This window comes from Morchella importuna (assembly GCF_003444635.1).
Source record: "Morchella importuna strain M04M26 chromosome Unknown Morimp01GS027, whole genome shotgun sequence".
Classification (NCBI taxonomy): Eukaryota; Fungi; Ascomycota; class Pezizomycetes; order Pezizales; family Morchellaceae; genus Morchella; species Morchella importuna.
Window position 1 is genome coordinate 398,084 of NW_025763424.1, and position 27,846 is coordinate 425,929.

The following is a 27,846-nucleotide window of genomic DNA, read 5'->3' on the forward strand; positions in this document are numbered from 1 at the left end:
ACACACTCTCTCTCTCGCCCTCACTCGCTCGCTCACTGGGGATTACTTACACCAGATCTTCGTACATCACTCGGTGTCCTCCTCCTGTCCATCATATGGGCCCATTGACAGCCAGCCAGACAGCCAGACGTACAGCCAGATAGAGAGAAAGACCAGATCCCCTGCACGCACTTCACTACGTGACAAGACCCAAGAGCTGTCTGGTAGATCACGAGATCCACAATACCTCACCTCACCTCACATACCTCAACCTCACCTCACATACCTCAACTTCAACCTCAACCCCTATACCCGCACATACAACCAAACCCCCCCCCACCCCCCCCACCCCCCCCCACAACCAAACCAATGCTCCAATGCCCCCACTAACCCCCCACCACAACCTACAATGCCCCTCCTCTATCACCACCGCCGCCGCCGCCAGTCCAACCCCAATCCCGGCCCAGGCCCAGACCCAGACGACGACGACGACCCCACGGCCTCAAACCTCGTCAACATGTACTTCCTGATCCTGGCGCTGTTTGCCGTGCTGCTCGTGTGCACGCTATGGTACTGGCGGCGCAGCAAGCGCAAGGAGGCGCTTGTGTCACTGGGCGTGCGGCAGACGGCGCTCGTGGCGGATCTGGAGATGCGGAGGAGGCGTGGGGATGCTGGTGGTGGTGGGGGTGGTGGGAGTGGGGAGGAGGCGGAGGGGAGGGGAGGCGCCGCCGCCGTATGTGACGAGGCCGGAGAGGGCCGCGGGGGGGTTGCCGAAATATGAGGAGGTTGTTGGTGGTGAGGAGAGGAGGAGCGCTGGTGATGTCGGGGTGGGGGTGGGGGTGGGAGTGGAGGTCCGGGAGCGGAGGGAGGAAGAGGAGGGTGCTGGTGGTGGTGGAGTAGGAGTGGGAGACCGAGAGGAAGAGCGTGGGGTCTCTATTGCGGTGCCGCCGCCGGTTCATTAAGAATTGATTACAATGCCCCCCCCATTGTTCCGTCTTTTTTCTTTTGTAATTTCATTTCTTTCATTTTCTTTTTAAATTGGTGTTTGTTGGATTTGTTTTGTGGGTTCGGGTTCGGGTTGGCTGGTTGGTTGATTGGTTGGTTGGTTTTTTTTGTTTCCACTTTCATTACCTCCATACATATATTTTTTTTCTTTGGGGAGGGAAGGGAAGAGGGAAGATTGCGATCTCGTTTTCGTGTCTTTATTTTTTATAGCTTTGTGTTTTTGTTTCATAACTCTACATAGGTATACTTACAAAAAGGTTGGTAATCTGGCATGGGCACGGCACGGCATGGATGGGGGATTAATTGATTCATGAAATTGTTTCTTAATTGTTTCTTGTTGTTTTTGCTGGAAGCGCTTATTCCTATTGACTGACGAAGCTGGAATGTTTGATGAACGGGTAATTAATATAGCCCGTAGTTGGGGCTTGAATAGAAATAGACAATTAATCTGTAAGGATAGCTTAGTAGTGTGGTGGTTGTGGTTGCGATAATGATGATTATGAGACCTGGCCGGCGTTGTTTCGTTTTAAACACAGAATCTGATACTCATCCTCATCTTCGTACTCACCCTCGTATTTGGCCGTGATTCATCAAGATCGCGAGATTTCGATCCCCCAACCCTTCACGTCTTCACGTGTGTCTCACACTCCGCGAATGAACATCGTGCGCGGCTCTGCTCATCCCTGCTGAAAGGGCGCCAACAGACAGCCCAGCCAACTGTTATTTACCTCGGCAGCAGTGCTCGGCTTCGTGTCTGCCTGCTGTCAAGTCCAAGTCTCTCTCTCTCTGGGTTGCCTACCTACCTTACTATCTGCTTGCTTTATATTAGCTAACCTCCCCCCCCCCCCCCCCCAATATCTATCCCCTCGGTCTCACGTTCTCTCGCCCACCCTCTCATATATTCCCCATACTTTAACATGTGGCGCTACCCCCGAACCCTCGGAGTACAATCCCCACCCCGTCACCACCACCACCAGCAGCAACAGCAACAGGTAAACTCACCCCATCCACCAGCACCCCCATCCTCGAGAACTACCAATCTCCACGACCACGATCACGACCACGACCACGAGGATATGTCACCCCAGAAGAACACACGCTCGATGAGCCCTGCGTCTCTCGCGATGCCACCGCCCCCACCGCCAAAGCCAAAGAGCGTCACGATGGAGGAGGCCCCGAGTTTGCACCACAAGCCCAGTAGCAAGCCCGTTATGACACCTCCGGAGGCATATGCCAATTATAGACATTTCAATGTCACTATTCCGGCTCCGGGGGTCGCCCATGTCGAGATTAATAGGCCCGAGAAACTTAATGCGTTTTATAAACTGTAGGTTGTTGCGTTATATATTGACTCCCCTACTCCTGGCTAATTGGGAGTTAGGATGTGGGATGAGTATGGCTCGATCTTTGACCGTCTGTCGAGCGATTCAGCAGTACGCTGCATCGTACTTTCGGGCGCTGGCGAGAAGGCCTTCACAGCTGGGCTGGACTTGGAGATGAACATGGAAATGGTAGGGGGACGGGCAAAGGGCGACGAAGAGGCTCCGATCGATCCAGCGAGGAAAGCGTGGGCACTTAGGAAGCACATTCAAGAGTTTCAAGAAGCGATATCGGCGGCTGAACGGTGTGATAAACGTATGTTTGTTGTTGTTTTCCCGCGTTTGTTTGTTTTTTTTGTGGGTGGGGGGGGGGTGGGTGAATGAGCCAATTGGGTTCGTGTGTTAACCGCCTCGTGTTGTTTCAGCGGTCATCTCCGTGCTTCATGGATTCTCACTAGGCCTCGCTATCGATATCGCCTGCGCAACCGATATTCGTATTTGTGCCAGCTCAACAACATTTGCTGTTAAAGAAGTTGATATCGGGCTCGCTGCTGATATCGGCACGTTGTCGCGTCTCCCGAAGGTTGTGGGGTCGTTGTCGTGGGTCAAGGATGTTACAATGACTGCACGCTTCTTTGGCGCGGAGGAGGCCCTGCGTGTGGGGTTGGTTAGCGCGGTATACGGAAGCAAGAAGGAAGCCTTGGAGGCGGCTATGAGGTTGGGTATTACGTTGGCGGGTAAGAGCCCTGTGGCTGTGCAGAGTACTAAAGCTCTGGTGAATTACAGTGTTGGGAGGAGTGTGCAGGAAGGTAGGTTAAAAGTCCAAAGTTCTGCTTTGAGGGTTTCATTTATTGACTCGTATCAGGTTTGCTCTATACACAATCGTGGAATGCGGCGGCGTTGCAGACTCAGGATGTGCCAAATGCTATCAAGGCTACCATGCAGAGGAAGAAACCTACCTTCTCAAAGTTGTAGAAAAGGAAAGATTCTCTCCCCTGCGCCCCCCCCCCCCTACCTTCTCACTTGGCCGAGTGTTTTTTTCTCGCTATTTCTCCTTTGGTTTCACTCTTAACTCCCCCTGGTTGCGTTTTTATTATACTGGACTCTTTTTTCTTTTTTGTTTATTTGCGCTATCATGCTACTAGTATTACTTTTGAAGGAGGGAGGAAAGCGTTGCTGTTGTTATTGCTGTTTGTGTATTTCATGAGCGATGAGAATTCAAATTGTTCTAAGCGTATCTTTTTGCTGTTTTATCGTAACGATGAATAAATGAATAATGTATCGATGCATGTAGTTGTAGTAACTGTATAAGATGCATAACATGGTAGGATATGGTTTGATTTTGATTGAAGCTCCTTGCTGGTGGTGGGGGCGGTGTGTCAGGTACCCCCCATCCTCGGCTTTCCACAGCTCCTTCCCTTTCAGTAACGGTATAAATGACAACAATCAAACGGTAGCTTCCCTCGGAGTTTCATGCGGTAAAGTAAACTGGAAGCTCTCAAGCCTGGAGGAATTGACCAAAGGAATTGGGTTTTCCTGGTCAAAATATCTCCGTTTTTTTTTTTAAAAAAAACCCCCTTGACATCCATTTTGCAATATCGTATGTATGTAGAACATGACGACATACACTGCATAGGACTAAGACAGTAGTCCCGGCACCCTCCGTCGCTGATACTCCATTATGGTTGTTTCTGGCCAATTTTGGTTCAACGGTATGGTGGTTTTGGATGTCAAGTTCGGATGATAGGTTCAAATTGGCCCTGGTGGGTGTCAAATCGGACGGCATTACAATTTTGTCAGAAATAAAGGTGAAATATCCGTTTTTGATAATGTACGGCGTCTGACATCGGACAACCACCGAAAGTGGAAAACCCACTTCCCCGCCGGGTAGGGCAGGGCACGCTTTGTGTTAGCCGGATGTCTGAACCTGGACATTATCTCAACGGTGACGGCTATAGCTTCTGGAAGTACTCTATGTGCGTACTGTACCTGCATAGCACATCCGTGTGCATAATGTTGTCATCCACCGCTCTAAAGAAGAAGAGGTGGTCTTTCCGGCATAGAAATCCTGTTATAACTCCTGAAAAACTATGCCTCAATAGTTTTGAATAGGTTGGAAAGTATTGATTAGCTCTCGGATAGCATAACTCACACCAAAAAAGTCTTAAGCGGTAGAATTTTTATCCGCAATGACCTTGTTCGAAGCTGCGTGTGTGATTCCCAAACTCCCGGGATCTCACGGGGATCGTATGCTTCAGGCTCACCCGGAGATGCAAGTTGATGATCGAAGATGACGGCGTCGAAAGGTGTGCAACGAGGTAGGAGCCCGAGAATGACACTCACCCGCATCTCAAGTCTTGGTTATTCGATAAGACGTGCGCGTGTTCAGCAACTGATATTTGCTGCTGAAGCCCATTATTTCAGTCCCGGGAAAGAATCCAGCAGAATGATATCATTCATACATATAATTTTTCTAAGTTGTGACAAATCATGAAGGAGTACATGTAGCTTCTGGCACTATGGGACCACGTACGTGCGCAATACGGGATAACATGGCTCAAATCGGACACGCGTCGTGGAAAAGCCAAAAGTTGATCTGATCAAATCCTCATATATTGAGCTGAGACTTGTCTCTTCTTCACATCGATACATCATCGTAAGTCTCTTTCTATGTCTCATCGATTGGCTTTTTTTCGCTAATTGGATAACCACAATCATAGCATGCGTGCATACCCGTACGATATACCGACGTTCATTTGACCTGAGCCCACAGAGAAAAGAGCCATTTCATTCTTGCCGGCATACAACCCCCCCCCCCCCCCCCCCCCCCCCCCGCGGCTCCTACGCAAGCACTGAATGTCCGTCTTCGAGCTTGATTTTTATCATCTGTAGTTTGAGAAATGATCGATTGTTGTCTGGTTCTCAGCAGGTATCCTAATGGTAATTTCAAGTTTACCTTATAATTAAGCTGATCAAAGAGGGTATGGCATGGAGGTGGGAGGTTTACCCCCCCGTATTTTCATTACAACACTAACGCAAAGTCGTTTTAGTACCGGCAACTGCTGTCACGAGGTAACAACTACCTCCACCACTATCGTTCGATATTTGAACTTTGTGCAACCTCATTGGATTCACGACATCTCACTCGCTACCTATCGCCTCGTGACGTAAAAACATGCCCACCTTATGCAGTTGGTTTTTTGTTGGTGGCAGGTGTGCAATCTCAAGGTACCCTAGCTACTTCTTTTCTCTCGATAAGAATTCATATGTGAAGTAGATAAGAACGGTTTTTTTTTAACATTTTTTTCCTTAGCGGGTTGAAGTAGAGTTAAAGAATGGCACTAAATAACTACCGGCCGGACGCGGTTAACCCGTTCTGGGCAACGCCGCACGGACTGAAAGATGAAACAGAAATCAGGTTAGGTTTTCAGTTGGCCAAAGCGTCTATGAGCGTCATCTAGTTCACAGCCAAAGGTCTGTCTTGTTAGCTAGCTAGGGGTGGGAGATTAGATCCCAGTTTTTCTCGTTAATTAATTTCGGTGAGGAGCATGATTAAAGATGAGTAAACAGCGAAAGAAGTCGGCGAATGAATTTAGTAGGCAGAAGAAGTAGGCAGAAAAATATAGAGCAATGGGCCAGCGAACGGATAGATAGGAAATGTCTTATTTTCTTTTGAACACTAACTACACAAAGTGAGGTTTTGAAAATGTTATTGATATGAAACTTAAACATTCGCAAGGACATCAGAAAGGAAAAGGAAGGAAAGGCACCGGAAAATCTACTCTACGAATTTCACCAACAAAATAGAGCCACTGACCTTACCTTGCCTAAGATTTTTAAATTAGGGCATCACGTGCCAATCAGCGCCTAGGCAAGTTAAGCTGGTTTGTGTATCAATACCGTATGCAAAAAAAGGACGAAAATCAGAATCCGCCCAACCAATCAATACGAGATCAACTTCCCCACTCTTACCTCCCTCGGCTTCTCTTCATATAGCTCAGAGCCAGAAATAGAATTACTTCCCGATCTTCTCTGAGGAAATGTCGTCGTAAGCTTCCTACTGCTTGATCTCCAGCTTCCTTCGGGCCGCTCGTGTGAGAATTTACAAGTAGGCCAGTAGTCACATTCGCCGAATCGCAAGAAGAAGGTACAATGCGTTTTGATGTGTTGTGGTGGTGTCGGCGAGTCCTGCGAGATGAGTAGGGTTAGAAAGTAGGAGAAGGATGAAGAGTGGGTGTGAGCAGTTGTATTTGTGAGCTCAACTCACGAAGGAACATGTTATTATTGGGCTGGAGCAAAGCAGGCTGCTCTAGTGGGGGTGATGTGCTGCAGGTGGGATAGGGTACAGCTCAGAGAAAGAAAAAGAAAAGGAAAGAAAGAGGAAGAGTAACTAGAAGCCTATAGGAGTGTGTTGAGATCGGCATATAACAATATTCAATATATGTTAGTTGGTAAGTATTTACCTTTTTATCTCTAACTTCATTATTACACTCTTCCTCATTCTCTTCTTTTTCAGCTACGACCTCCTCACTCTCTTCTCTCCTCCATTTACCCCCAATACTCCTGCGTATGTGTGTATCCCTTTCTCTCTCAGAAATTGACTCGGTAGAAGAGGTGTCAGTAGCTCGTCCCGGTACACTGGTTGAGCCGTCTCTAGTGTCTTTGTGCACTTTCTCCGTGGGAGGGGCGTGAATGTAGAAACAGTCTTTCCCACGCCTGCAGCCAATCCTTCTCTGGAAGTAAGCGCAAGGCCGAGCTTTATGGCACCCATCGTCACCTTCATCCTCTTCTTAGAGTATAATATACTATTGAGACGACGAGTCCTCGTGTGAATGTGGGTGGGTGTAGAATGGGCTGTTTTTTGAATATCCTTCCGCAGAGGAAGCAGAAGAGAAAGAGGAGTAAGATGATAGAGCAGCTCTAGATTGCATTATTTCTGCGTCGTCACGAGTACATTCTGACCCTGCAGGGGTAGTGGCAGATTTCTCACAACCCGAAGATTGGGTTTCTCTGCCTTGGCCCTGATACTGAACCAATCCATGGGGATTTTGCGGTGTAAATGCTACCGCTGGCGCCGGCGTAGTTTCCAATACCTCTGGTGCAAATCTTGGGTGAGAGATTTCCTGAAGCAGAGATATTGTTCCGGGTCCGGTTGGTGGAAGCACCGTGATTGTCGATGGAAGATCAGCTGCTGAAACGAGAGGGAGTACGGTCCCATTTTTGTGAAGGAGAAGATAGGTGTAGTAAAGTATTTGGGTGCTTTTGGTATTGTTGGAAAGTGACAAGACATTGGAGGACATTGTTGGATATTAATCGGCGAGTGACTTATCCGTGGGGATGAGTATTATGAGTAGTAATTTTATATAGGAATATCCTCAAATACGTTAGTGGCAATGGGGGTACCAGCCAAGGTAAGATCTTGAGGACGTGAGTGATAATCGTGAGAAAATAGTTTTCCGGAGAAGGCACAGATATATAGGAAAAATAAGTTCGACTCCTAAAGAAAGGAACCCCATCTCTGTTTGCTTTTGAATCATTCAAGCAGATAATATTCATGAGAACGCTAGAGCGATCCTGATTACCTACCGCACAAAGGAGTTGGGTGAGTATGTAACGTTATGTGGTATTAGTGAATACCTAGAGAAACCCACCCCCGAGACCTAAAGCCCAAGAATTGTAAGATTTATGCCAGTTGCCTTGTTGCCTTGACTGTGTTCGGGCGAGATTGGTTTAATTTCTGAGAATAAGAGTGTTTATTTATGTAAAATTATGTAGGTACACTTTAATTAGTTGCTGGACGGCCTGAAGCCTAGCTTGGTTTGCTCCTGGGGTTAGTGGTTTTGTGAGGTGTTGGTGATGATCTGTGATGCGGATATCCGAGATTGATTTTCCGGGCTGCTAAGTGCTCATTGTTGGCCTGGCCTGCCCTGCGGCGGTTTGCAGCAAGCAAGCAAGCAGGCAAGCAAGCATGTAACAGATCAAACAAAAGTGGGTGTCTGAGTGGCTGGTGATCATCAAAATCCCCTCCATCCATACCATCTCTCCATGGCCGGCCTACCCCCCCCCCCCTCTCTTAATCAAATCAAGCATCACTTTTTATCCCATAACTTTCCCCCCATAATCTTCGACTAAGAGGCTTCTACTGAGACTGGCTTTTGACCCTCCTTTGGTGGAGCTGGCTGGTACTGTAAGTAGATAGACCACCTCATGTGGGCAGTCCTGCAGAGAGTAAATCCATATGTGGTAATGTTAGGTACATGTAGTTCTTCCGGTGGCATAATTTCCAGGGTCTGCTACTTTCTCAGCCAGGTATCCCTCTCACCGCCCCCCCCCCCCCCCCTTCTCTCTCTGTCAAGAACCCCAAACCAAACGATGTGACTATAATGTCTCTTCCCGCGTGGGTGAAGTGAGTGGGAAAGTGCGAGTGTGCAAGTAATGTGAAAGTGAACACTAGTGACTCAGTCTTTCCAGACTGTCGGGAACATCGCCCAGAAAACCGCGGCGGCAGCAAGTCGCACAGCTCTCCCTGCCTCTTCCTGGCACTCTCTGGCTTTCTTTCATCTGGAGGAATTATAATAGAGGCTAAAATCCCTCTTTTTTTCGTCCCCTTTCTTGATCTTGACACCTTGGTATAAGAATTCTCGCGGTCTCTTTTATATCTCCCCATCTGCAGCTCATACCCCCCCCCCCCCTCCCCCCTCCTCTCATCTTGCCAGTAATATCAGTATATGCCACCCCCACAACTAGCAGTAGCGAAGGCAAATTCCTTATAAACATGGCCCCGCGTAGCGCCCTCCTCATCCTAGGGATCCAGAATGAATTTCTCGATCCTGATATCGGCCGTTGCATCATGGCCGCTCCCCCTCCCGGGAGCCCGTCCTTTGTCGATAACATCAAGGCCTTCGTCCCGCACTTTCGTGCAAACGGTGGCGACGTCATCTGGGTGCGGAGCGAGTACCAAAAACCACGTGATTTTATCGACCCTCGCAGCAACGAGACCGTGCTCATAATACATGACGACGACGACTCGTCCGACTCTGAGACGGAGCACAACAACCACAGACCTAGGGGCAATGAGGCTGGTGGGTCAGGAGTGGGAGCGGGAACAGCGGGAGGTAGGAGACCTCGCGCTGGTTCAAGCCCTAGGCCGAAGCTTGCGAATGGCGCAAGACCTCCGCTGCGCTCCGACGCGTTCCTGGCGATTGAAAGCCAGCATCCGCCATGTAAGCCGGGGACTCCCGCGTGCGAGTTTCACCCGTCAATTGTTTCGTCGATCAAATCGCCGCCTGATAAGATCATGGCGAAGACGTGGTTCTCGGCCTTCAAGGATACAGGTCTTCTTGAGACGCTGAGAGGGAGGTTCGTCTCGGAGCTGTACATATGTGGAGTTCTCACCAATATATGTGTCCTTGCAACGGCAGCCGAAGCAGCTAAGCATGGGTTGAATACTTATGTGTTGAAGGATTGTCTAGGATACAGGAATCTAACAGCTCACCAGGAGTCATTGAAGGTCATGGTTCACGATTACGTGGTGGAGGAGGTTGAGAGTGAATCATTGGTGAAGGGCTGGGAGAAATGGAGGTTGAAGGCTGGGGGTAATGGTAGTAATAACGATAACGGATCAGCCGGTATTCAATTGGGGGCCACGAGCCTTTCGAAGGAACAGTTGGTTGCGATGGTGTCTGGGCTGAAGGTGGTGGGAGGTGAGAGCAGTGGTGAGAGCAGTAGGAGATTACCTGCAGAACCTGTCAAGGAAGTACTGGCGGAAACTGCGGCTACCCCGCTAGACGACGACAAATCTGTCCTCCCAGCTGATCTAGCGCCGATCAATGAAGAAGATTACCAGATATTGAAGTCAGCAAGGAGCGCCCACAAGTCAAAGGCAGTAATGGGGGTACTGGGGTAAATGAGGTATCCGCAGCAGGCGCAGGCAAGAATGATAACGAGCCCGGCGATGAGGGGAGGAAAAAGGATGAAAAGATGCATAGAGAACACAGAAAGAAAAAGTCACACGCAAGCAGTTCGAAACGCGACAAGTCAAACACAATCTCTCAAGGTAGCAGCAGTTCATCCGGAAACCCAAGGTTCGATTCAAAATCTCCGATCATGGGAGAAGGGGATTTTCTTGGTGAGGGCGATTCAAATCTAGTCAACAATATCCTGCCTCCATCCCTATCTAAGACGGCATTCGATAGGCTGAAGAAAGAGGTAGCCTGGAGGACCATGTACCATCGTGGTGGCGAGGTTCCAAGAATGGTCGCGGTGGAAGGAGTAATTGATGATGATGGTGATGAGAGAAGGTATGCTTGAGATCAGTAATCGACTTCTTTTTCGAAGCTAACTCCAATTTCAAAGTTTCCCGATATATCGCCATCCGGCTGATGAGTCGCCTCCTCTCCTACCATTCTCCCCAACGGTACAGCTTATAGTGGACTGCGTCCAAAAGGCCCTAAAACACCCGGTTAATCACGTCCTGATACAACACTACCGTGACGGCAATGATTACATCTCTGAACACTCTGACAAGACCCTCGACATTGTGCGAGGATCCAAAATCGTTAATGTCAGCCTGGGTGCTCAGCGAACCATGGTTCTCCGAACAAAAAAGGATGCCGCAATGCAAAAGGCTGCCGAATCAAGATCACAAGAGCAGTCAAACCAACCAGAAGGTCATGGTCCGGAACGAACGACCCAGCGTATACCACTTCCTCATAACTCGATGTTTATCCTAGGCCTTGAAACAAACAAAAAGTGGCTCCATGGAATTCGACAAGACCGACGTGAGAAAGGCCTCAAGACCGCCCAGGAAATGTCTCACAACGGCGAAAGGATCTCCTTAACCTTCCGCCATATTGGGACCTTCCTCTCAGACAAAGAAGATAAAATATGGGGCCAAGGTGCCGTCTCTAAATCTAAGGCCGAGCGACGGCCTGTTATCAACGGCGATGATCCAGAAACTCAAAGGCTGATTGAAGCTTTTGGCTCTGAAAACCATCAAAGTGACTTTGACTGGGACGCAGCCTACGGCGGCGGCTTTGACGTCTTGCATTTCGTCCCACAGCTACCAAAACTATTTTTTACAAAAGGTGATATCGGCAGCATGCAAGTCCGCATGTGCCTATTGGAGAAAGGAATTGTGTTCACTCCCTATGAACTCGAGCCCAATGAAACCAGCTCGCCTTCCTTCCGCGTTTTGAACCCTCGAGGTACCGCTCCAGTGTTTGTGGATGTTGACCCCGAGAAAACAATAGTTTGTGAGGCACTTTCAATCCTTCAACACATTGAAATGTTCTATCCCTCCAAGGACCCTGGGAAATTTCTGCTGCCGTCCCCCAAAGATGAAAGGGCCGCTTTTTCGAGGGTTCTACAACACATGCAGGAAAGTGAAAAACTACACAAAGTATTGGAAAGTGATAACCAGGTGGCGATTGATACCGAGCTGGAGATTTGGGACGCGCGCTTATTTAGAACGAAAGGGTATCTATCGGGATCTGATATCAGCCTTGACGATACCGCTGTGTGGCCAGTCCTGGAGAACTATATGAAGCGAACTGGGTTAAAGCATCTGGTTAAGTTTAGTGAATTGGATACGTGGTACAGCCTCGTTAAGGAATGCGATAGTGTTCAGGTCTTATCTAAAGAGGTGGTTAGAGATGCGGTATCTGAAACAGAGGGGTTAGAAAACACTATGGCAAGACTAAAGTTGGAGTCAGAGGTGAAGGAGACTTAAAACACGTGGGCAAGCGGTAATGATTATAATTTGTTTGATATCATATACTGTAATTTCTTAATATTCTTACTGGCCTTGGGAATAACTTGGAATAACTTGGTGGATTTGGTCGACTTAGGGGGATAAACTATACGTATTTTAGTAGCCGTTATTATTACTTCAGAAGCAGAAAAGTCTTTGTATTTTCGGTAAAGATTATTCAACATTTAGTTTTTTTTGATTGGGGGGCGTTGCTTAGCTGTTTCTTGGCCCTTACAACTTTAGATCTTATTAATAATAATTCTATATATCTTCTTTAAGTTGGTAGTTTTGTTTGTCCAATTCGATTGGGACTAGTCTCTCCTTGTTGGTTATGTAGTAAGGCAATAGCCGAAAATGATGGGACACGCCGCCAATCACTCCCGTGAGAGGACGCTGATAATCGAGTCATGAAATATCACTCGTGATAACATGCGACACATATTAGACCCAAAGCTCAGTGGGAAAGAGTTCCCAGACACAAGAGTGGCACTTAAATCCCAGGAAAAAACTCATTTCATCCGGCCCTTGATGCAACTTCCGAACACAGGAGGGTTCGGAGAAGTAGATGGCTCACGCTGTAAGGGTCGAGGAAAGACCGAGCTTTAAAATTAGTGGTGACAATTGAGCATAGAGGGAGAGATATAAGGACGAATAGGGCCTCCAGGAAGGTACATACCTTGCAGAAGTTAAAGGGGACTTTTTGTTGGTCCCTCGGCGCAGCCTATGAAAGAGGGAATGGGAAATGCCCAATCTTGATTCTGAAAAGCCGAAAAGAGCCGGATTCAAAAAAACCCCATCATCTCTAAAAGAGGGGCAAGCGGGTAACCGGAGGTCTGCCTCGACCGCTGAGCTGCTAGTATAAATATTACCTTGGGATATAGAGATATAAGCGTCCTAGATATGATTCCTCTATAAGAGATAACTAGATCCCCAGTCAGTGCATGATAGATGATATATGAGGAGGGGGGTGGGTGGTGGAGGTATTCACATGGGTTGTGGGTGTAGCCACGCCCCACAGTGTGAAGTCCCATCTGGCCATGGTGGGGATATATACATGTATGTAATGGGGCCGATTATTAGGGAAATATGTATACACCTACGATGCAGCATTTAGGGTGCATGGAGTAGAGTGACAAGAAAATTCTTGGTTGGAAGGGAGATCGAGATGCATGAGATAAGTGCATGCTTTTCGACATTTCTGCTATTCACTAGTAAGTACATGTATACTAGTCTCGTGACCATCCCTTACGGGTAGCTTGCCGGAGGCAAGTGCTGGGATCAAACCTACATGTATGTATAGTTCTAGGACATAAATCATCGTATGGGGCGGCGTAGCAACGGGTTTCGACACCTCCCGCCCCATTATGACTACCCACCCAGCAACCACAATTGACCCTTTGGAGAGCTGTTTTTTTGTATAGTTGTTCAATAGTAGCTAAATAAAGATAATTGGACATTTAATATCTTGTATACCAACCCCTTGCCTTTATAACAGCTCTATTCTCCTAAGCATACTCTCAACTAGCTACCAAATCTCTAGAGAATAAATCATCAGGTAACAGTTCCCAGCAATGAATTAGACCTTCCTCCACGAGGGGCTTCAATACTTAAGGTGATCTAGTATCATATCCCAAATGGGGGTAGTGTTGGTAAAGCTTCTTGAGATGTACTCAAACATGTTCAATGGGATTTAAGTCAGGGGAATAGGTAAGCTAGTCCCCCAGAACATCTACCCCACACTCCTCCAACCGCTGAGTTGTAAGGGTTGTGGTGTATACCATGGGGTACACTGTCTCTGGGCGCCATCGGTGGCCGTGGAAAAAATTTGTGGTCAGGCATTGCAGTCAGGCGTTGCAGCGTTGCGACCTCACACCTTCCAATAATTTATGGCATCACGCTGTACATATGTACCTGACGTCACTTTTCTAGCGAGGGAGGCCCAAAGGGTCTACCAATACCAGACAAAGAATGGACTATTCTTTATGGGCAACTCTATCTCTGGGCACAATTTTTGTATATCACATATTACCAAAATCCACTCCTTTTACAAGGCCCAACGTCACAAAGTCCAATAGATCACAAGAGCACCGAAGCCCATAATCACACGAAGAGAGCCTGGCAGCATCGCCACCAGGAACACGCAACAAAGGCTCATTTACTATCATTCGGGGTATATAGACCACCTCTGCTTTATACAGCAACCCAAGCAATCATTCAGGTGGGCATTACCATTTCACTGACGCCAAGGCTCATGGTTCGTCACTCGTCAACGTACCTTTCTATGATTAATCAAGGATTATATAACAGACCAAACATTATGAAACCACCCCCGATCAAGTCGGAGAAATTTAATCTTCCCTTCTCGATGCCAAGAAATGGATATGGAGCACAGAGAAAATTTTGGAAACAAACTTCTCTTGAGTGCTAGTACAGCAGCCTATATGTAATGTGTTTCATCAAAGCTTTGAGCGTGATCATTCCGACTCAAGAGCCCGGATCTATTCCTTGAGCTGTCACCAAAATGCCGACCCTTTTTGCGAGGGCTAAGAGCGGTAAATCCAAGTATGCGATTGGTGAGCTATTGACTCGTGATAAGAAAATCGAGGAATCGTTGGCGAAGTCAAGTCATTTTTCAGAAGATAAATCCAGGTCAGAAGCGGCATGAAACTCCCCGAGCAATCGCTAGCGAGATGCGTGTTTTAAATTCCCTTTCCTAAGCTCACAAGCTAATTACTAGGAGGTCACATATGGTGAGGGTATCATATATCCCTATGTCGGTTCACAAGGTGTAAGCACCCAATCTAGATCTCTCAGGGTTAAAGTGCTGGAGCTTGAGCAACTGGATTTCGATAGGTTTATGCAAGATTTGTACTTTCCAGGAGGATAAGTTTTGGTCAAATTTGTGCGAGAAAACGCAAAACTGTTGGCGGAAACTTATTCTCCTGGTAAGTACTCGGGTGTAAGGGTAAGTGATCAGAACTGCCTCTGGTTGGACAGAACCTCGAGAGAACCTTCTGGTTGGCCTGGTGTGCCAAGTTGGCCCACCTGGGGCTTATATCAACCATATGCCCCAAGGAACTCCAGAGACCAAATTTTGCCCTCAGTTTTATTGATATCTGCTGAAATTTAACTCTACATAGACAAATGTATGTCCAAATACAATATAGAGTAGGTGCTAATAAATAAAATATTTTATATATTTTATGGATTTTTTGATGGGGATTTGGCAATAGTTCTGATGACTTTTTTCCCCCATTCAAGATATAAATTCTTGGCAGATCTTATTGGCTCCAGCCTGTTGCACCCACATATCCTTAACCAATCTCCGTTGAGTTCTGATCACTTTGGTGCACACCCGAGTACAACATATCTCGTTTCTAATATTTTCATGGGACATCACTCGCTACCGCGGATCATACTTCATCACAGAAAATCACTCGGCCAATCAAACACCCTCAGTGTTCTCGAAACATTGTATTAATAATTATAAATCCAAGTTTTCTCCAAAATTCCTCGAGAAAGAATCAAAATGTACTCCTAAAGAGAAAAACCCAACAGCGATCAAAATACATTGGTATATGATCGCGAAGAGAATAAGATGAACGCCACTCATCCCTTAAGATATCCGCTGCCAAAGCTCTAGATGAGGGATGCAAGAGCGATACAACCAAGGTTTATCAGACCGTTCTATATGAAGTCAGTATATTGAGCAAAACTAGAAGTATAAGAGCTAGGAGCCAGTATACCTGAGTTGTGTCTCCCTGACAACAAGCAGCCTTGGCATCACACGCTTTGTTAACAGGTACCTGGACTAAATTCGAACACACTATTAGTAACACACAAAAGCTTCTCCTATACTGTCAAAGAGATACTCACGGGCAGCAATTGGCAAGTTAATTGGAGTGCACTGCAAGCCGATATCCCCACTCCCAAACACAGACCCCAACAACCCAGCATTCTTCGTGTCGCCCTGCTTCTCAATCTTGTTGCAGCAGTTCAACTGTGCATTACCGCATGTCTGCACTCCTTGCTCGACCGTGTAGTCGCCCCTAACAGTTCCCTTGTTTGCCGCGCTGTTTCCCGCATTCTGGCCCGCATTGCCGACATCTTGGTTTCCGGACCCGTCATTACCAGAGGCAGTGACTGCGGGAGCCGGCGCAGCTTTTGCGGGTGGTGACAGGAGAGGGGAAGCCGTGGCTGTGAAGGCCAGGAGGAAAAATGCGAGGATGGTGCTGGCGTGCATTACCGAGGTGGTTTGAGTGGGAGTTTTTTTTTTTAGGTAGTAGGATAGTGAGAAGTATGGAGAAAAATGGTCAAATGAGTGTGGGGTGTTTTTTTACTTGCTTACGAGCTTGGGAAGAACGAATGGATGGTGAGTGTGGGAAAAGGACAAGAGGTAGAGGGGGCATCTTATGGGGATTTTTTGAAGGTGAGGAGTTTGTTTGTATTCCTTTCTTCATATGTTTTCGATGGGAGCAAAGGGGGGCATGTATTTGAAATTGCTTTCAATTCTTCATCTTGGACGCACGTTCTTTGAAGAACAATCTTGGCTGCGGCATGAGAATTAGATACATCTTATCTCTGGCTGCTATATAGTCGGGCTATTGTGAAATTTTAAATAACCAATGGAGAAGATCTACAGATTCCTAATTATCCCCACGCACCCCCTTGAAGGGTGTACATTTGCACATTTCACAACAGATTTTGGCCGTAATCCCCTGATATTTAGGTGTTTGGATGTATTAACATGACATAAACAATCATATCATGAGAATTAATATTACGATAGGCACATTATAGATAAAAGAGATAAATTGAGTCTGCTATTTATGTAGTTACATAACCATCCTACGTACCGAAACGACTCAACAGATAGGGAAATTAAAAGAAAAAAAATAAGAGCAAAAAAAATAACTAAGCAATGCAATCTAACTCCCCGAAACCCAGACTCGAGACCCAAATCAGCTTTAAAGGACACAAAGAAACAGTTAAACCACTCCCAGACATAGTAAAAAAAAACAAAAGAGAGAGGGACACTACGTTTTAGTTTTAAAGAATAACCTCAGCCTGGAGGGGTGTAGTGGTGAATCAAATCCCAGCGGATAATAATGACAACAAACAGGAATGGACCTTGAAACACTATAGCGCAATGATATATAACTCTCCATGGGAGATGTGCCAGTTACATGAAATTATATGATAAGCCAGAGAATTTCAACAGGCAGCACTATGCAGTGAAAGAAAGAGAAAGGCGAGAATATTTATAACAATCAAACTCCACATAACCTCAGACAGAAAAACGCTAAGAGCCGATGAAGTAGAGAAAAAATAAACCTGGAAACCCATTACATGTAAACTAACATGTACAGATGCTTCGAGCCCCGGGTGAGAAGTGATTATCGTCACACATGCCTATCCGCTAAACAACCGAAAAGAAAAGAAAAATAGAAGAGAAAAATGAACTAACAAAAGAGTCCAGGAGAAAAGCCTTGATATTCATCGATAACTTCATCCCTGGTCACCCGCCCTGAATACATGTACTTTCCCAGTGGCAAAAAGAGAGTAATGTAATAAAATATGTAAGAATGAGATACATGTGGTTTTGATCGTTCGGGTTCCATGCCCTAAATGCTCTAGAAACCTGAATAGACAGAGGAGAAAGTTTTTTAAAAATGAAACCCTATCGCCGAATAGAAAGAAAAAGATAACTGCCAAATGGGAAAAGAAAGGAAATTAAAAATAAATACTCAAAAAACTTCATTTCTCTTCGATTTTCTCAAAAAGGTGAAGTTTTTGAACTTGGCCATCGCACTGGTGTCCTCCTTTGAAGTAGGAGCACGTTGAGTTGGTGCTGGTGGTGGTTCACTGAACTTCAAGAAATCTGCCAGACTATCTGTTTCCCCTCTATCAGTCCGGGCCCCCCTGGCTTGAACTCCACCCCTGGCTTGAGCCCTGTTGCCAAAACGGGCATGGTTCGCAGTGCCCGGAGAGTCCATATCCGTCCGGGAGTCGTAAGGAGTGCGTCGTTGTTCCCCTCCTTGCATATACCGCGAGGAGGAAGAATCATCCTCTTGGGCAAGAGGGGTATGCTTGTATCCCCCAGGCATTTGCGGAAGAGGTGGCAGAGGGAATTTGTCGGCGTTCGAGGCGATCGAGTTCTTTCGTCCATTTCTACCGAAACGACCGATCAGACTAACGGAGCTGTTTTTCTTTTGTATTGTTCTTATTTCTTCGTTCTCCTGTGGTGGTGTAGGCGGCTGAGGGGGTGGCGGTACATTCCGAAGAAAATCCATAAGGCTCTCATCCTCCTTTCTTTTCTTTGGGATTATTAGGTTTAACGCCTCCATGTCTTCGTCGTCCTCTTCGTCATCCATGTCAATCGCATATGGATCTTTGATGCGTGTCTGTTTCCGTTTGGTCTCTGGCATAGAGTTAACTGCTCCGTAGTCATGTTGCTTCTTGGAATTATTACGCAGAAGGGCTGTCGAAGACGAGAAGGACGACTGATAAGAATCAGGTGGCGCAGCGGCACTAGTCAAGAAGTTGAGTTCGGTAGGTGGCGTTGCGTTGTTTACCGCAGGCTCAGGTTCAGCCTCCGGGAGCTCGAACTGGTCGGAATCCATAGTGTTGCGGAATGGAGCGACACTTCGGGAGATACGGCGCTGAGTGACTTGTCCATCAACATCTATGGGAGGTGTAGTATTCCGAAAGAAATCAGCAAGCGCAGAAGTAGAGTCGCTTGTTGTAAAACCGCTTGCATGCCGAGCTACCAGGCGATTCTTTGGGCGAGATCCGAGTGAGTCGGATCGATACTGCCTAATTACGGCTGGAATTCCGGTAATGCCACCTGGATTTAGTGGTGTAGATTCATTACTGGCTTTTGGAGAGGTGGTTACTGAGTTAGGTCTGTACATATGTCGTGAAGCCGGGCTGTAGGTAGAGTTATGAGAAGATGATGGGAGGGAGGTTGTGGGTGTTTGAGGCCTTGTTTCGGAGGGAGAAGCCGAAGTGGATCGAAGTAGCTGAGTAAGCGAGGCTACGTCCTCAAGACTGGGATCTTTAGGAATTATAGGAATTGCGCGGGCGGTAGAAGGCCGTGAAGAATTGCCAGACCTGCTTGGTGGTACGGCACGCGCCTCCTTGCCGTCTGGTCCAGTATTTCGCAAGAAGTCCACAAGTGCCGATGTTGCAGTGCGTGGCGTTTGAACTTCTTTTGACTATCGACCTGTTAGCTTACCAGATTTTGGCAGTGGGTTACAATTTACAAACCTCCATCCGCCTTAGGGGGTCAGGCGTTATAGTACAATGAATAGTATCACCGCTAGAAATCAACTCTTCGAAGCTGCGTTCTTTATCATCCAGGCTTGCAAGTTTTGTAGATGGCCTTTCACTATGTAGGCTGCTCCTGCTTTCGTCGTCTGACTCTCTTGACTGCTTTCCACTCTCCATAGGCCATGCGATAAGACTCTTCAGTTTTGTGGAATTTTGCGAAGTACCTGAATGCGATGTAACTGGGCGCTGCGCCTTTCCAGAACTTGAAGAACGTCTTGATTTATTTGGCGTTTGAGGGGGTGTCCACGCTCGTACATTACCCCGTTCTGACGGGAGTGATACGGTACTTCCAGGAGGCTGAATTAACGTAAGTTGCCCTAGCTTTCTGTCTGAAAGCTGGGAATGCTGAGAATACTTGCTACTAGCGGAGGAGGCCTTTTTTGCGTGTGCAAAGTAATCACCCGCAATTTGATTAGTACCGCCAGGCGTCAGTCTACCCCCTTCGACAAAATACTTATGGGTTGTCGTAGTTGGTGATTCATCGTCGGAATCGATTAATTCTGCCAGTGTTGTTGCTGACGGTCGTCGATCTGCAGCGCGCTGCTCCTGGAAAGTCGAGACACGGCCGTTGGTGCGTATTTCAACAAGTTCAGCTGGTCGCCTTCTTGATGATGGTGTAAAACGCTCGAACTTTGGGGTAAGATTTTCGGGATGGTCTGAATGGTCGCCAGACTTATGTAAGGGCGATGGTGTTTGAGATGCAGAAGGCTGAACTTGAATATCTGATGTGTGAGCCGAACCAATAATGCTATGATGATCATCATCTTCATCGTCTTCGTCATCAGTAGCCTGTGTGAAGAAAGTAAGTTCTGAAATCCCATCATCAGGGACTGGTGTTTTTTTTAGAGCCTCGGCCTCTTCATTCAAATGTTTGAATTCAGCAGCTCCCTGAACAGCCGATCTCTTGGGTTGTTCTTGAGTAGGAAAGTAAGATTTCCCTAACGGGTTTAGCTGCTCGGACGTAGGTTTCACAACTTGAACAGATACATCCAAGTTGAGCCCCTCTTCCGCAGGTGTATAAAATTCACCATCAATGTCCTCAAAATCTGTTTCTGCACCTTCGCCTTCTGGAGTATCCTCAACAACCGGATCAGGGAACTCCGAACGAATAATGGCAGGCAAGGAGTTGCGCCGTTTGATGGATCGGGAAAGCACAAATGGTGCTTCTGTCGTTGTTGAAGGCAACAATACCAAACTCTGTGGGCGCCTTCTCGGACTATCTTCGTAAAACTTTGGGAGGTTAGATTTAATTATTGTGGGTACTGGCTAATAAAAAATCGCCAAGTGAGTAACATACCAAGTAATCGTGACCAGCGCCGAGGTTGGAAGGAGTGTTTATTGACTCCAGGGTTTCTTTTTCTGTAGAAACGGAGGTCTTTGAAATATTAGCAAGTTGTTACTCTGATTCCCTATCGGGCACCGGCACAAACCTCTTTTACTTGGTTCTCAACATTTGTCCCAAGTTCTCTGCCCGCAGTGCCAGTAATTTCTTCTCTGATTTCTGGTGCTTCAGGTTGCGTATTCCTTGGGTCTGTTAATGTACTACTGCTGCTCATTCTGCTAGCAGTACGCTCAAGTCGCTGTAAAATCCCCCCATGAGAACCAGGTGAGGAAAACGAAGACCCTCTACCACGCACGCGTTTACGCCATTGCCTCCATAGCCTTCCCAATGAAGAGTTTAATGCAACTTTCTCCGTATCCAACTCCTCAACCATAGGCCTTTCTCTCTCAGTTGTATCGAGTTGATAGCCCCCACTCTCAATCGCAGCCATTCGTTGTGTGAAGCGATTGATAGCGGCGTGACCAGCTAGAAGCAGTGTTTGTTCACCCATGAACTCCAAAACCGCTGTGAGCCATATTGCTACTGCTGGAGAAACAATGCCGGGCACGATGCTATTCTGCTCGTATTGCTGAGAACCAACAATCCCTTCGAGGTTTCCATATCCCAAGTAGATCTCTTCATCATCCTCCTCAATATCTCCAAGTGACGAGTAGACCATACACCGCAATCTGGTCTTCTTCCATGCAGTCTCTAAATCCCATTCCGCACTAATTTCTGGGGCTTCATTCAATCCATCAAAGTCATCCCCGTCATCCCCTCCCCCAAGGTAAGAGCTTAGCTCCTGATCAGCTCCAGCAACTGCCTCTTTTGCCAACCGGTTTCGAAGTACTTCTGAAACCGCTGGCCGAAGGGCCTTCAGTGAGGTCGATTTTGATGCTGACAGGAATGAGTATAAAAGAAAATCTAGGAACTGGTTGATAAGTTTCAATGATGCTGGTGTAACTGGTATAGTTGCTGTTGCATGGCCAGCGTTGTCCTCGTCGTGTAGAAATCCTTCATGATTGCCTGTGACAATTCCTGTGGCTGCTGAAGCTGCAATATAGGCTGGCTCCGGGGTGACATTTGTCAAAGGATTGGTAAGTGAGTAAACAGAAGAGCCATTGGAGCTTAATGGTTTATCCACAGATCCAATACTTTGACTTCGCACCCGCGTCGAAGTAGACGACTTTTGTAACTGTAAATCTTCTGGTCTTGATGATCGATTCATCTTTGTCGGTTGTTGGTTCACGGGGGTAGCAAAAATGACCGAAAGGAAAGTAATAACGAATTATCCTCAGAAAAAACCAAATAAAAAATAAAACCGAGAGTTCGCTTCCGCTAAAAAAGATTAAAGGAGTAGTACAACAGCAGTGCAGCGACTCGCGTCGGGAAACGACAGGGCGGTTACCAGCCGAAGGGCATTAATGGTGTTGATAATAAATCTGCTGAGAGCTTCAGGAAGGTGCAAACAGTTGTAAGACTAGGGAGAAGGCCCTTTTTGAGAGAATCCGGCGAATCTTACTGCAAAGGCGGCGGGATTGGGCTCTGGCCGCTTACAAGAACCCACTATCAACCACACAGAAATTGGATCCCCGGTAATATCAATGGAACTATGGTCGGTTTATGTATGCAGAGTGGTCTGCGAGGACCGTTTTGAAGGCTGACTTGGGGGAGAAAAGGGTCGCGGCCGTCAATCCGTCAATCCGTCAGTCAATGGAGTAAAGTACGGGTCCGGGAGTGGGGCGTTGGTGCTTTCGAGCTTTGAGGATGGCGTACTGTCAAAGCGTTGTGAGGCAGAGAAACACAACCAAACACTATGTTCGCTGTCAAACGCGCGATGTTGCTTTGCAAGCCACTATTTTAATCAGGAAACAATCGGAGATGTGGTTGTTAATGTGCTAATGATGAAGATGGTTCTGGTTTGGGCTGCCGTGTATTAACTTGTATCTTACGAATTTCGTCTGTATTTTCTCGTTGCTTCTTTAGATTCGTACTCGCAGTAACAGCAGATAGGGTATATCGTGATCGATATGATATTCAGGGGATCTGTGAAGATACTAGGAGTGATAAGTGGTGATAGTCGCTGGAATGTTGGAGTCTATCACACATGTATGTACGTACCTACATGCACAACGAGTGAGAGAAAAGAGATGAATCAAACTTTGCGATAAATTCAAATTTGACAGAAGCAAGTGATACGCTTACATGTAGTTACATAATATGTATTTCCAGCGAGCAAGCTGCTTAACCCACACTCACACACAACACGACCTCCCACATGCCCATCAACCCAGGCAGGTACGAAAGGAAAAGAAGCACGGAAGAAGCTCATATATCTTGATCCCTGCAGAATCATCCCTGACTGGCTTCTATTGGATCACCGAACCCTCAAAATGAAGTCGATTCTAAAATACAACCCATGCTGAAAAGGAGGGTAGGGTAGACTTATGTACCAGGAACCCTGGAAGTGATGCTTCTCGCATTGCAGCACTTCAGCACTCGGCCATCTGCCTCAACTAGCTAGAAGAGATAAAATCCTTCTCTCTGGTCTCATTCGCTTCGGTGCATGGGAATCCCGATTTGGTGGTGTGCTACGAACAAAACAAGTGCCGTACCAGTTTTTGTCTTTGGACATCTTGGATGGACGTCGGTTCTACCTCCACTTTTTTGATGCACCTGCTCATCATCACCTTCCCTCTTTTCTTTTTTTCTTTTCGTTTTTTTCCTGCAGGGAAGGAAAATGCGGTTGCCAGGTACGGCATGTATGTGCGTGCCTAGTACATAGTGTGAAAAAGGAGACATCAAGCAACAATCATTGAACACTACCTACCCAGGAATCAAACGAACCATGATCCAAACTGTTCTGAAGTCTGGGATAACAGAATTGCGGGGGTTATCTTGGCCCACTAATTTCCATCTCACAAAAAGTCATGATAGGCTGTTTTGTTCCTACTTGAGCTTGGCTCTCTACCCTATAACAGACCAAAGAGGATCTCTCGCTAAATTAGTGGTCCAATCACCGACCACCTCATCTGACTTTCTGCGTTGATCATTTCTGCTCGGGGGCCGGCAATCGAAAATCCATGGCGGTGCTTTGACAACAAAAAACGCAGGCCGCCGCTCAGCTCCCCAAGAAATAGTTGTTCCAGAGAATCGGATGCATGGGTCCTTGTTGTTGTTGGTTCCCACTTGTTTTCAGTTGGGTTATTATTCCAATTAGTACTCTATGCATGTGTAACGCTTCACGCAACGCAGCTTTTCTTGCGAATCAGTCGGTATGATACTCAATACCCAACAAGCGGATGAGACCGTGCGAGAGAACTTCACGTCTCTGCTAGATGTGACAGATATCAAATATGAATTGGAACATCATGTTCCGTTTGTCAAGGACGAGGAAACTTTGATACATGAGGCTCGACAGTATGACGCTGTCATCCGGCTAGCTTACTCTCGAGGGTATTCTAAGCGCCTATTGTTATTCAGAAGCGCTCGCCTTATCTTATTAATGCCTACCTACATACATAATTCCACGTTTCCCTTAACTATGCCGAACACCAGTTGGCAGTGTGTACTTTCCCACGATGGATCCCAAATCAGTGATATATTGGCTGTTGGACTATATTATTTTGTGCGGCGAGTTATATCTCCAGTGGGCAGCGACAGCCTGCGAATCTATTCAGATTCAAAGGCCTTTGGCTAGGGCAATAAACTCGGTGCCTCCGTTAATACTACCTCGACCTATAGTCATGTGGACGGCCGTTACACGAGGCTGCTCGTATCTGATCGCCTTCAGTGGGAAATAATGAAACTAACGAGTGCATTCAGATAGTAGTATTGACCTTACGCATCGCACAGGCACTCCTCTCGAAATAGCCGTGTGGAGTGTTTACTCTAAATAGGCCACTCGATGACGATTTTCTTAAGGCTGATAGCCTCGCCACTCCATCTTCGCGCCATATCCGAGACTGTTTAAAGCACCAGCGAATCTAATGGTTACTGTTTTACGATGCGATGGTGGCATCGGTTTCAGGGGATGAATAACCAATTGCAGCTATGAATGTAAACAAGAGCGATATATACTTGTATCTTATCTATTGTAGATCGAAGGCATACATGTAGTCTTAGAGGTGTCAAACTCAACTGGAAGTTAATCCGGGGTCAATTGACCAATGACGGCGGTCTAGGCTCCCTCCTTCGCCCCATTAAAAAAAAATCCATGTTTTGCTTTAAAGGTACGCATATCCTAACGGTTCCGATATTTCGAATGCGGCTGCCTAAAACATAGGTAAGATTTCTATCCAGACAGAATACGTAGTACCAGATCAAGCGTGCACCTCTTTGGAGGATGCCCATTAAGCATTATCTATCGTGCACAGGAATGCTGTTTCTCCAGGCATCGGATCAACCTGTGGCGATATGACCTGGAACCCCAATCAAAGAAACTCTCGCATAGAGAATTCAGGGGATTATATTACCAGTACAGTGTCTTGCGAGAGACAGAAGGCGTCTTTTTCGAACCCATATCCCTGTAGGCGCCGCTAGAAGGCCGGTCTTCTGTCCTTGAATCCTCTGAAACTACCTGCTTAGGTATCCGAACTGCTGGAATTTATAAGATGTCTCGATCTTCTAGGATTTGAGATTTTCTTTTTCAAAAGGAAATGCCGAGCCGGTTCATCTGCATTTAGGTACGCACAGCATATCGGGGTCATAATGAAAATGAAAATCGCCTCTGCCGCCGCCTGAGTACATAGCATGGTATAGCAGAAATGCGAGTAAAGATTTGCGAAGATACTCCGGGAGCGAGCGTTCCTTACCAGGTACACTCTACTATGCTCTACTATACAGCGATTCACAGGCATTTGGCGAATACACTTATTTGGCGAATTTGTATGTAGCAACCAGCCAGCAACCAGTAAAACCTCGAGTTTGACTAAGATATCTTGATTCTTATTGGCCTTAATCCCTGTTCGCCAAATGGGTGTATTCGCCAAATGACTGTGAATCGCTGTACTTGTCCCTCCCTCACCGATTGCCGAGAGATGAAGCCTGCAGCGATTATCCCCAGGCAAATAAGACCCTAGGTAGGTCAATGATAGCCTTTCGTCCAATGTCCAACATCTGACGTAACACTAGCCGAAACCAGCGGGGTACTCCACCGCATGATCCTATCTAGTGCAGCCGCGTAACAATTAGTACGCAAAAGAAACTCTAGTGCGATAGAAATTCTTTAATTATAGAACTTAACGACGCAGGAATTCTATACAGTCACCCACCGCTATAACGAACGTGCATATTGAGCAACTTTCCGCTCAGTATATATAATAGGTTATTCGGCACAGCAGACCAAACTCTTTTCCGAGGAGGAAAAAAAGCCAGCCCAAGTGGTTCGGTACAGCAAATATTCGGTATACAAGCGTTCGCTACAACGGCGGACGACTGTACTCTACTCTAGGTTCTTGGTTTCTGAGTTCCCATGATATGCATGATCTAGCTCAGCTTACAGGCGAGAGCGCGAAGGTCGGTTGTGTTATCGGCTTTTTCCTGGGGTAACCCTAATTCAAGGCATGTTCCTGCCTTTACCTCCCCAACCTAGTCTGTTGAAACCCTAATCCACTACAGTACCGTATTTATGTACTTGCCGGATTTTAAAGAGTAGGGCGGAAGTACTCGGGTGTGCACCAAAGTGATCAGAACTCAACGGAGATTGGTTAAGGATATGTGGGTGCAACAGGCTGGAGCCAATAAGATCTGCCAAGAATTTATATCTTGAATGGGGGAAAAAAGTCATAAGAACTATTGCCAAATCCCCATCAAAAAATCCATAAAATATATAAAATATTTTATTTATTAGCACCTACTCTATATTGTATTTGGACACACATTTGTCTATGTAGAGTTAAATTTCAGCAGATATCAATAAAACTGAGGGCAAAATTTGGTCTCTGGAGTTCCTTGGGGCATATGGTTGATATAAGCCCGGGTGGGCCAACTTGGCACACCAGGCCAACCAGAAGGTTCTGTCCAACCAGAGGCAGTTCTGATCACTTACCCTTACACCCGAGTACAAGGAAGGGTGAGTCGCAACCGTACGTGCTCGCACCTGATACAACACCTCAACACCGAACAAGTATCATAACCATACGTTTTTCTGGAGGGAAATACTAGTATATTGGTAACAATAATTATCAAGCTTAAAAAATTGAATTCATTGCATTGGGCTTCGTCGAGTTGGGCTTCGTCGCGTTGCGCTGCGCCGTTGCGGCGCTGAGCTCGTTGTATTTCCGTCCTACTCTTTAAAATCCGGCTAGTATAAAGGATGCCGACTAACTCCAAGTAGGGGCAGTGGTAGAGTGCATACGCACCTACATACAGTACCGCATTAATTCGTTCAAACGGCCGGTCACACAAGACGTTGAAATTCCCGTATTTGGTTATTTGTCTTGAATACGCCCCCTAATCTTCCCTCATATTAGCTTGAAAAGGCAACTTCGACGTCTTGTGTGACCGGCCGTTCGAACAAACTAATGCGGTACCATAGGTATTAATACAGCGACACCTCGATATAAGAAACGCCAAGGTGGCGGCGGGTTTTGTTTCTTATAGCGAGGTTTCTTATAGCGAGGTTTCTTATAGCGAGGTTTCTTATAGCGAGGTGTAGCTGTACGCGAAACTCTTTGACCTGAGGCTCGGATTGGATATCAAGCCGGGACCTTGGTCGGCTCAATTCAACAGGTATGGTTTGATTTAGTATTCGTTAGGCGGAAAGACGTTCACCAAGATCTGGCATCTTTTATGATACTAAGAACACTACTTTTAGCTCGCCATTTCATAATTATTAGACTTAGGACTTCGGCGCGGAAAATCGATTCAGGAAAATCCGAGCCGGTGTTATTTTACTCTCGCAGGACTAGCTCCAACATTTTAATACTCTAGTTCTCAGGCTTGGTTAATCCGGAGCGTACAGAACATGGGGTAAATTCACCGAGACTTCTGATCCGGGATTCTGTCGCTGTGCACAAGGTCCCGCAAGGTCCGACTCCCAAAAGATTTACCAGAAGGAAGAAAGGGCCGCCGCTCGATGTAATATGGCCATCAATTCGGGCGAAATAATAAAGACGCGTCGACGCCCATACGAACCA

General features: G+C 46.6%; 7 protein-coding genes across 7 annotated transcripts; 4 read left to right on the plus strand and 3 right to left on the minus strand.

The window, feature by feature from the left end:
• Nucleotides 1–388: 388 nt before the first annotated feature.
• Nucleotides 389–760, plus strand: LAJ45_08028 (uncharacterized protein; the record flags this gene model as incomplete). The annotated part of the gene is made up of 1 exon (XM_046117582.1): nucleotides 389–760. One exon carries the CDS (start codon nucleotides 389–391, stop codon nucleotides 758–760), a length of 372 nt encoding a protein of 123 aa, XP_045969231.1.
• A 1,141-nt stretch (nucleotides 761–1,901) lies between these two features.
• LAJ45_08029 (uncharacterized protein) lies at nucleotides 1,902–3,278 on the plus strand (the record flags this gene model as incomplete). Its single annotated transcript, XM_046117583.1, has 4 exons — nucleotides 1,902–2,311; nucleotides 2,366–2,619; nucleotides 2,729–3,112; nucleotides 3,169–3,278. 4 exons carry the CDS (start codon nucleotides 1,902–1,904, stop codon nucleotides 3,276–3,278), a joined length of 1,158 nt encoding a protein of 385 aa, XP_045969232.1.
• A 2,967-nt stretch (nucleotides 3,279–6,245) lies between these two features.
• LAJ45_08030 (uncharacterized protein) lies at nucleotides 6,246–7,603 on the minus strand (the record flags this gene model as incomplete). The annotated part of the gene is made up of 4 exons (XM_046117584.1): nucleotides 6,246–6,491; nucleotides 6,767–6,866; nucleotides 6,941–7,108; nucleotides 7,266–7,603. 4 exons carry the CDS (start codon nucleotides 7,601–7,603, stop codon nucleotides 6,246–6,248), a joined length of 852 nt encoding a protein of 283 aa, XP_045969233.1.
• Nucleotides 7,604–9,078: 1,475 nt separating this feature from the next.
• On the plus strand, nucleotides 9,079–10,209 carry LAJ45_08031 (uncharacterized protein; the record flags this gene model as incomplete). The annotated part of the gene is made up of 1 exon (XM_046117585.1): nucleotides 9,079–10,209. One exon carries the CDS (start codon nucleotides 9,079–9,081, stop codon nucleotides 10,207–10,209), a length of 1,131 nt encoding a protein of 376 aa, XP_045969234.1.
• Nucleotides 10,210–10,409: 200 nt separating this feature from the next.
• Nucleotides 10,410–12,033, plus strand: LAJ45_08032 (uncharacterized protein; the record flags this gene model as incomplete). Its single annotated transcript, XM_046117586.1, has 2 exons — nucleotides 10,410–10,603; nucleotides 10,659–12,033. The coding sequence occupies 2 exons, from the start codon at nucleotides 10,410–10,412 to the stop codon at nucleotides 12,031–12,033; spliced, it is 1,569 nt and encodes a 522-aa protein (XP_045969235.1).
• Nucleotides 12,034–15,693: 3,660 nt separating this feature from the next.
• LAJ45_08033 (uncharacterized protein) lies at nucleotides 15,694–16,297 on the minus strand (the record flags this gene model as incomplete). The annotated part of the gene is made up of 3 exons (XM_046117587.1): nucleotides 15,694–15,741; nucleotides 15,801–15,865; nucleotides 15,931–16,297. The coding sequence occupies 3 exons, from the start codon at nucleotides 16,295–16,297 to the stop codon at nucleotides 15,694–15,696; spliced, it is 480 nt and encodes a 159-aa protein (XP_045969236.1).
• Nucleotides 16,298–17,801: 1,504 nt separating this feature from the next.
• Nucleotides 17,802–21,935, minus strand: LAJ45_08034 (uncharacterized protein; the record flags this gene model as incomplete). Its single annotated transcript, XM_046117588.1, has 4 exons — nucleotides 17,802–19,271; nucleotides 19,324–20,616; nucleotides 20,684–20,761; nucleotides 20,817–21,935. The coding sequence occupies 4 exons, from the start codon at nucleotides 21,933–21,935 to the stop codon at nucleotides 17,802–17,804; spliced, it is 3,960 nt and encodes a 1,319-aa protein (XP_045969237.1).
• Nucleotides 21,936–27,846: the final 5,911 nt, after the last annotated feature.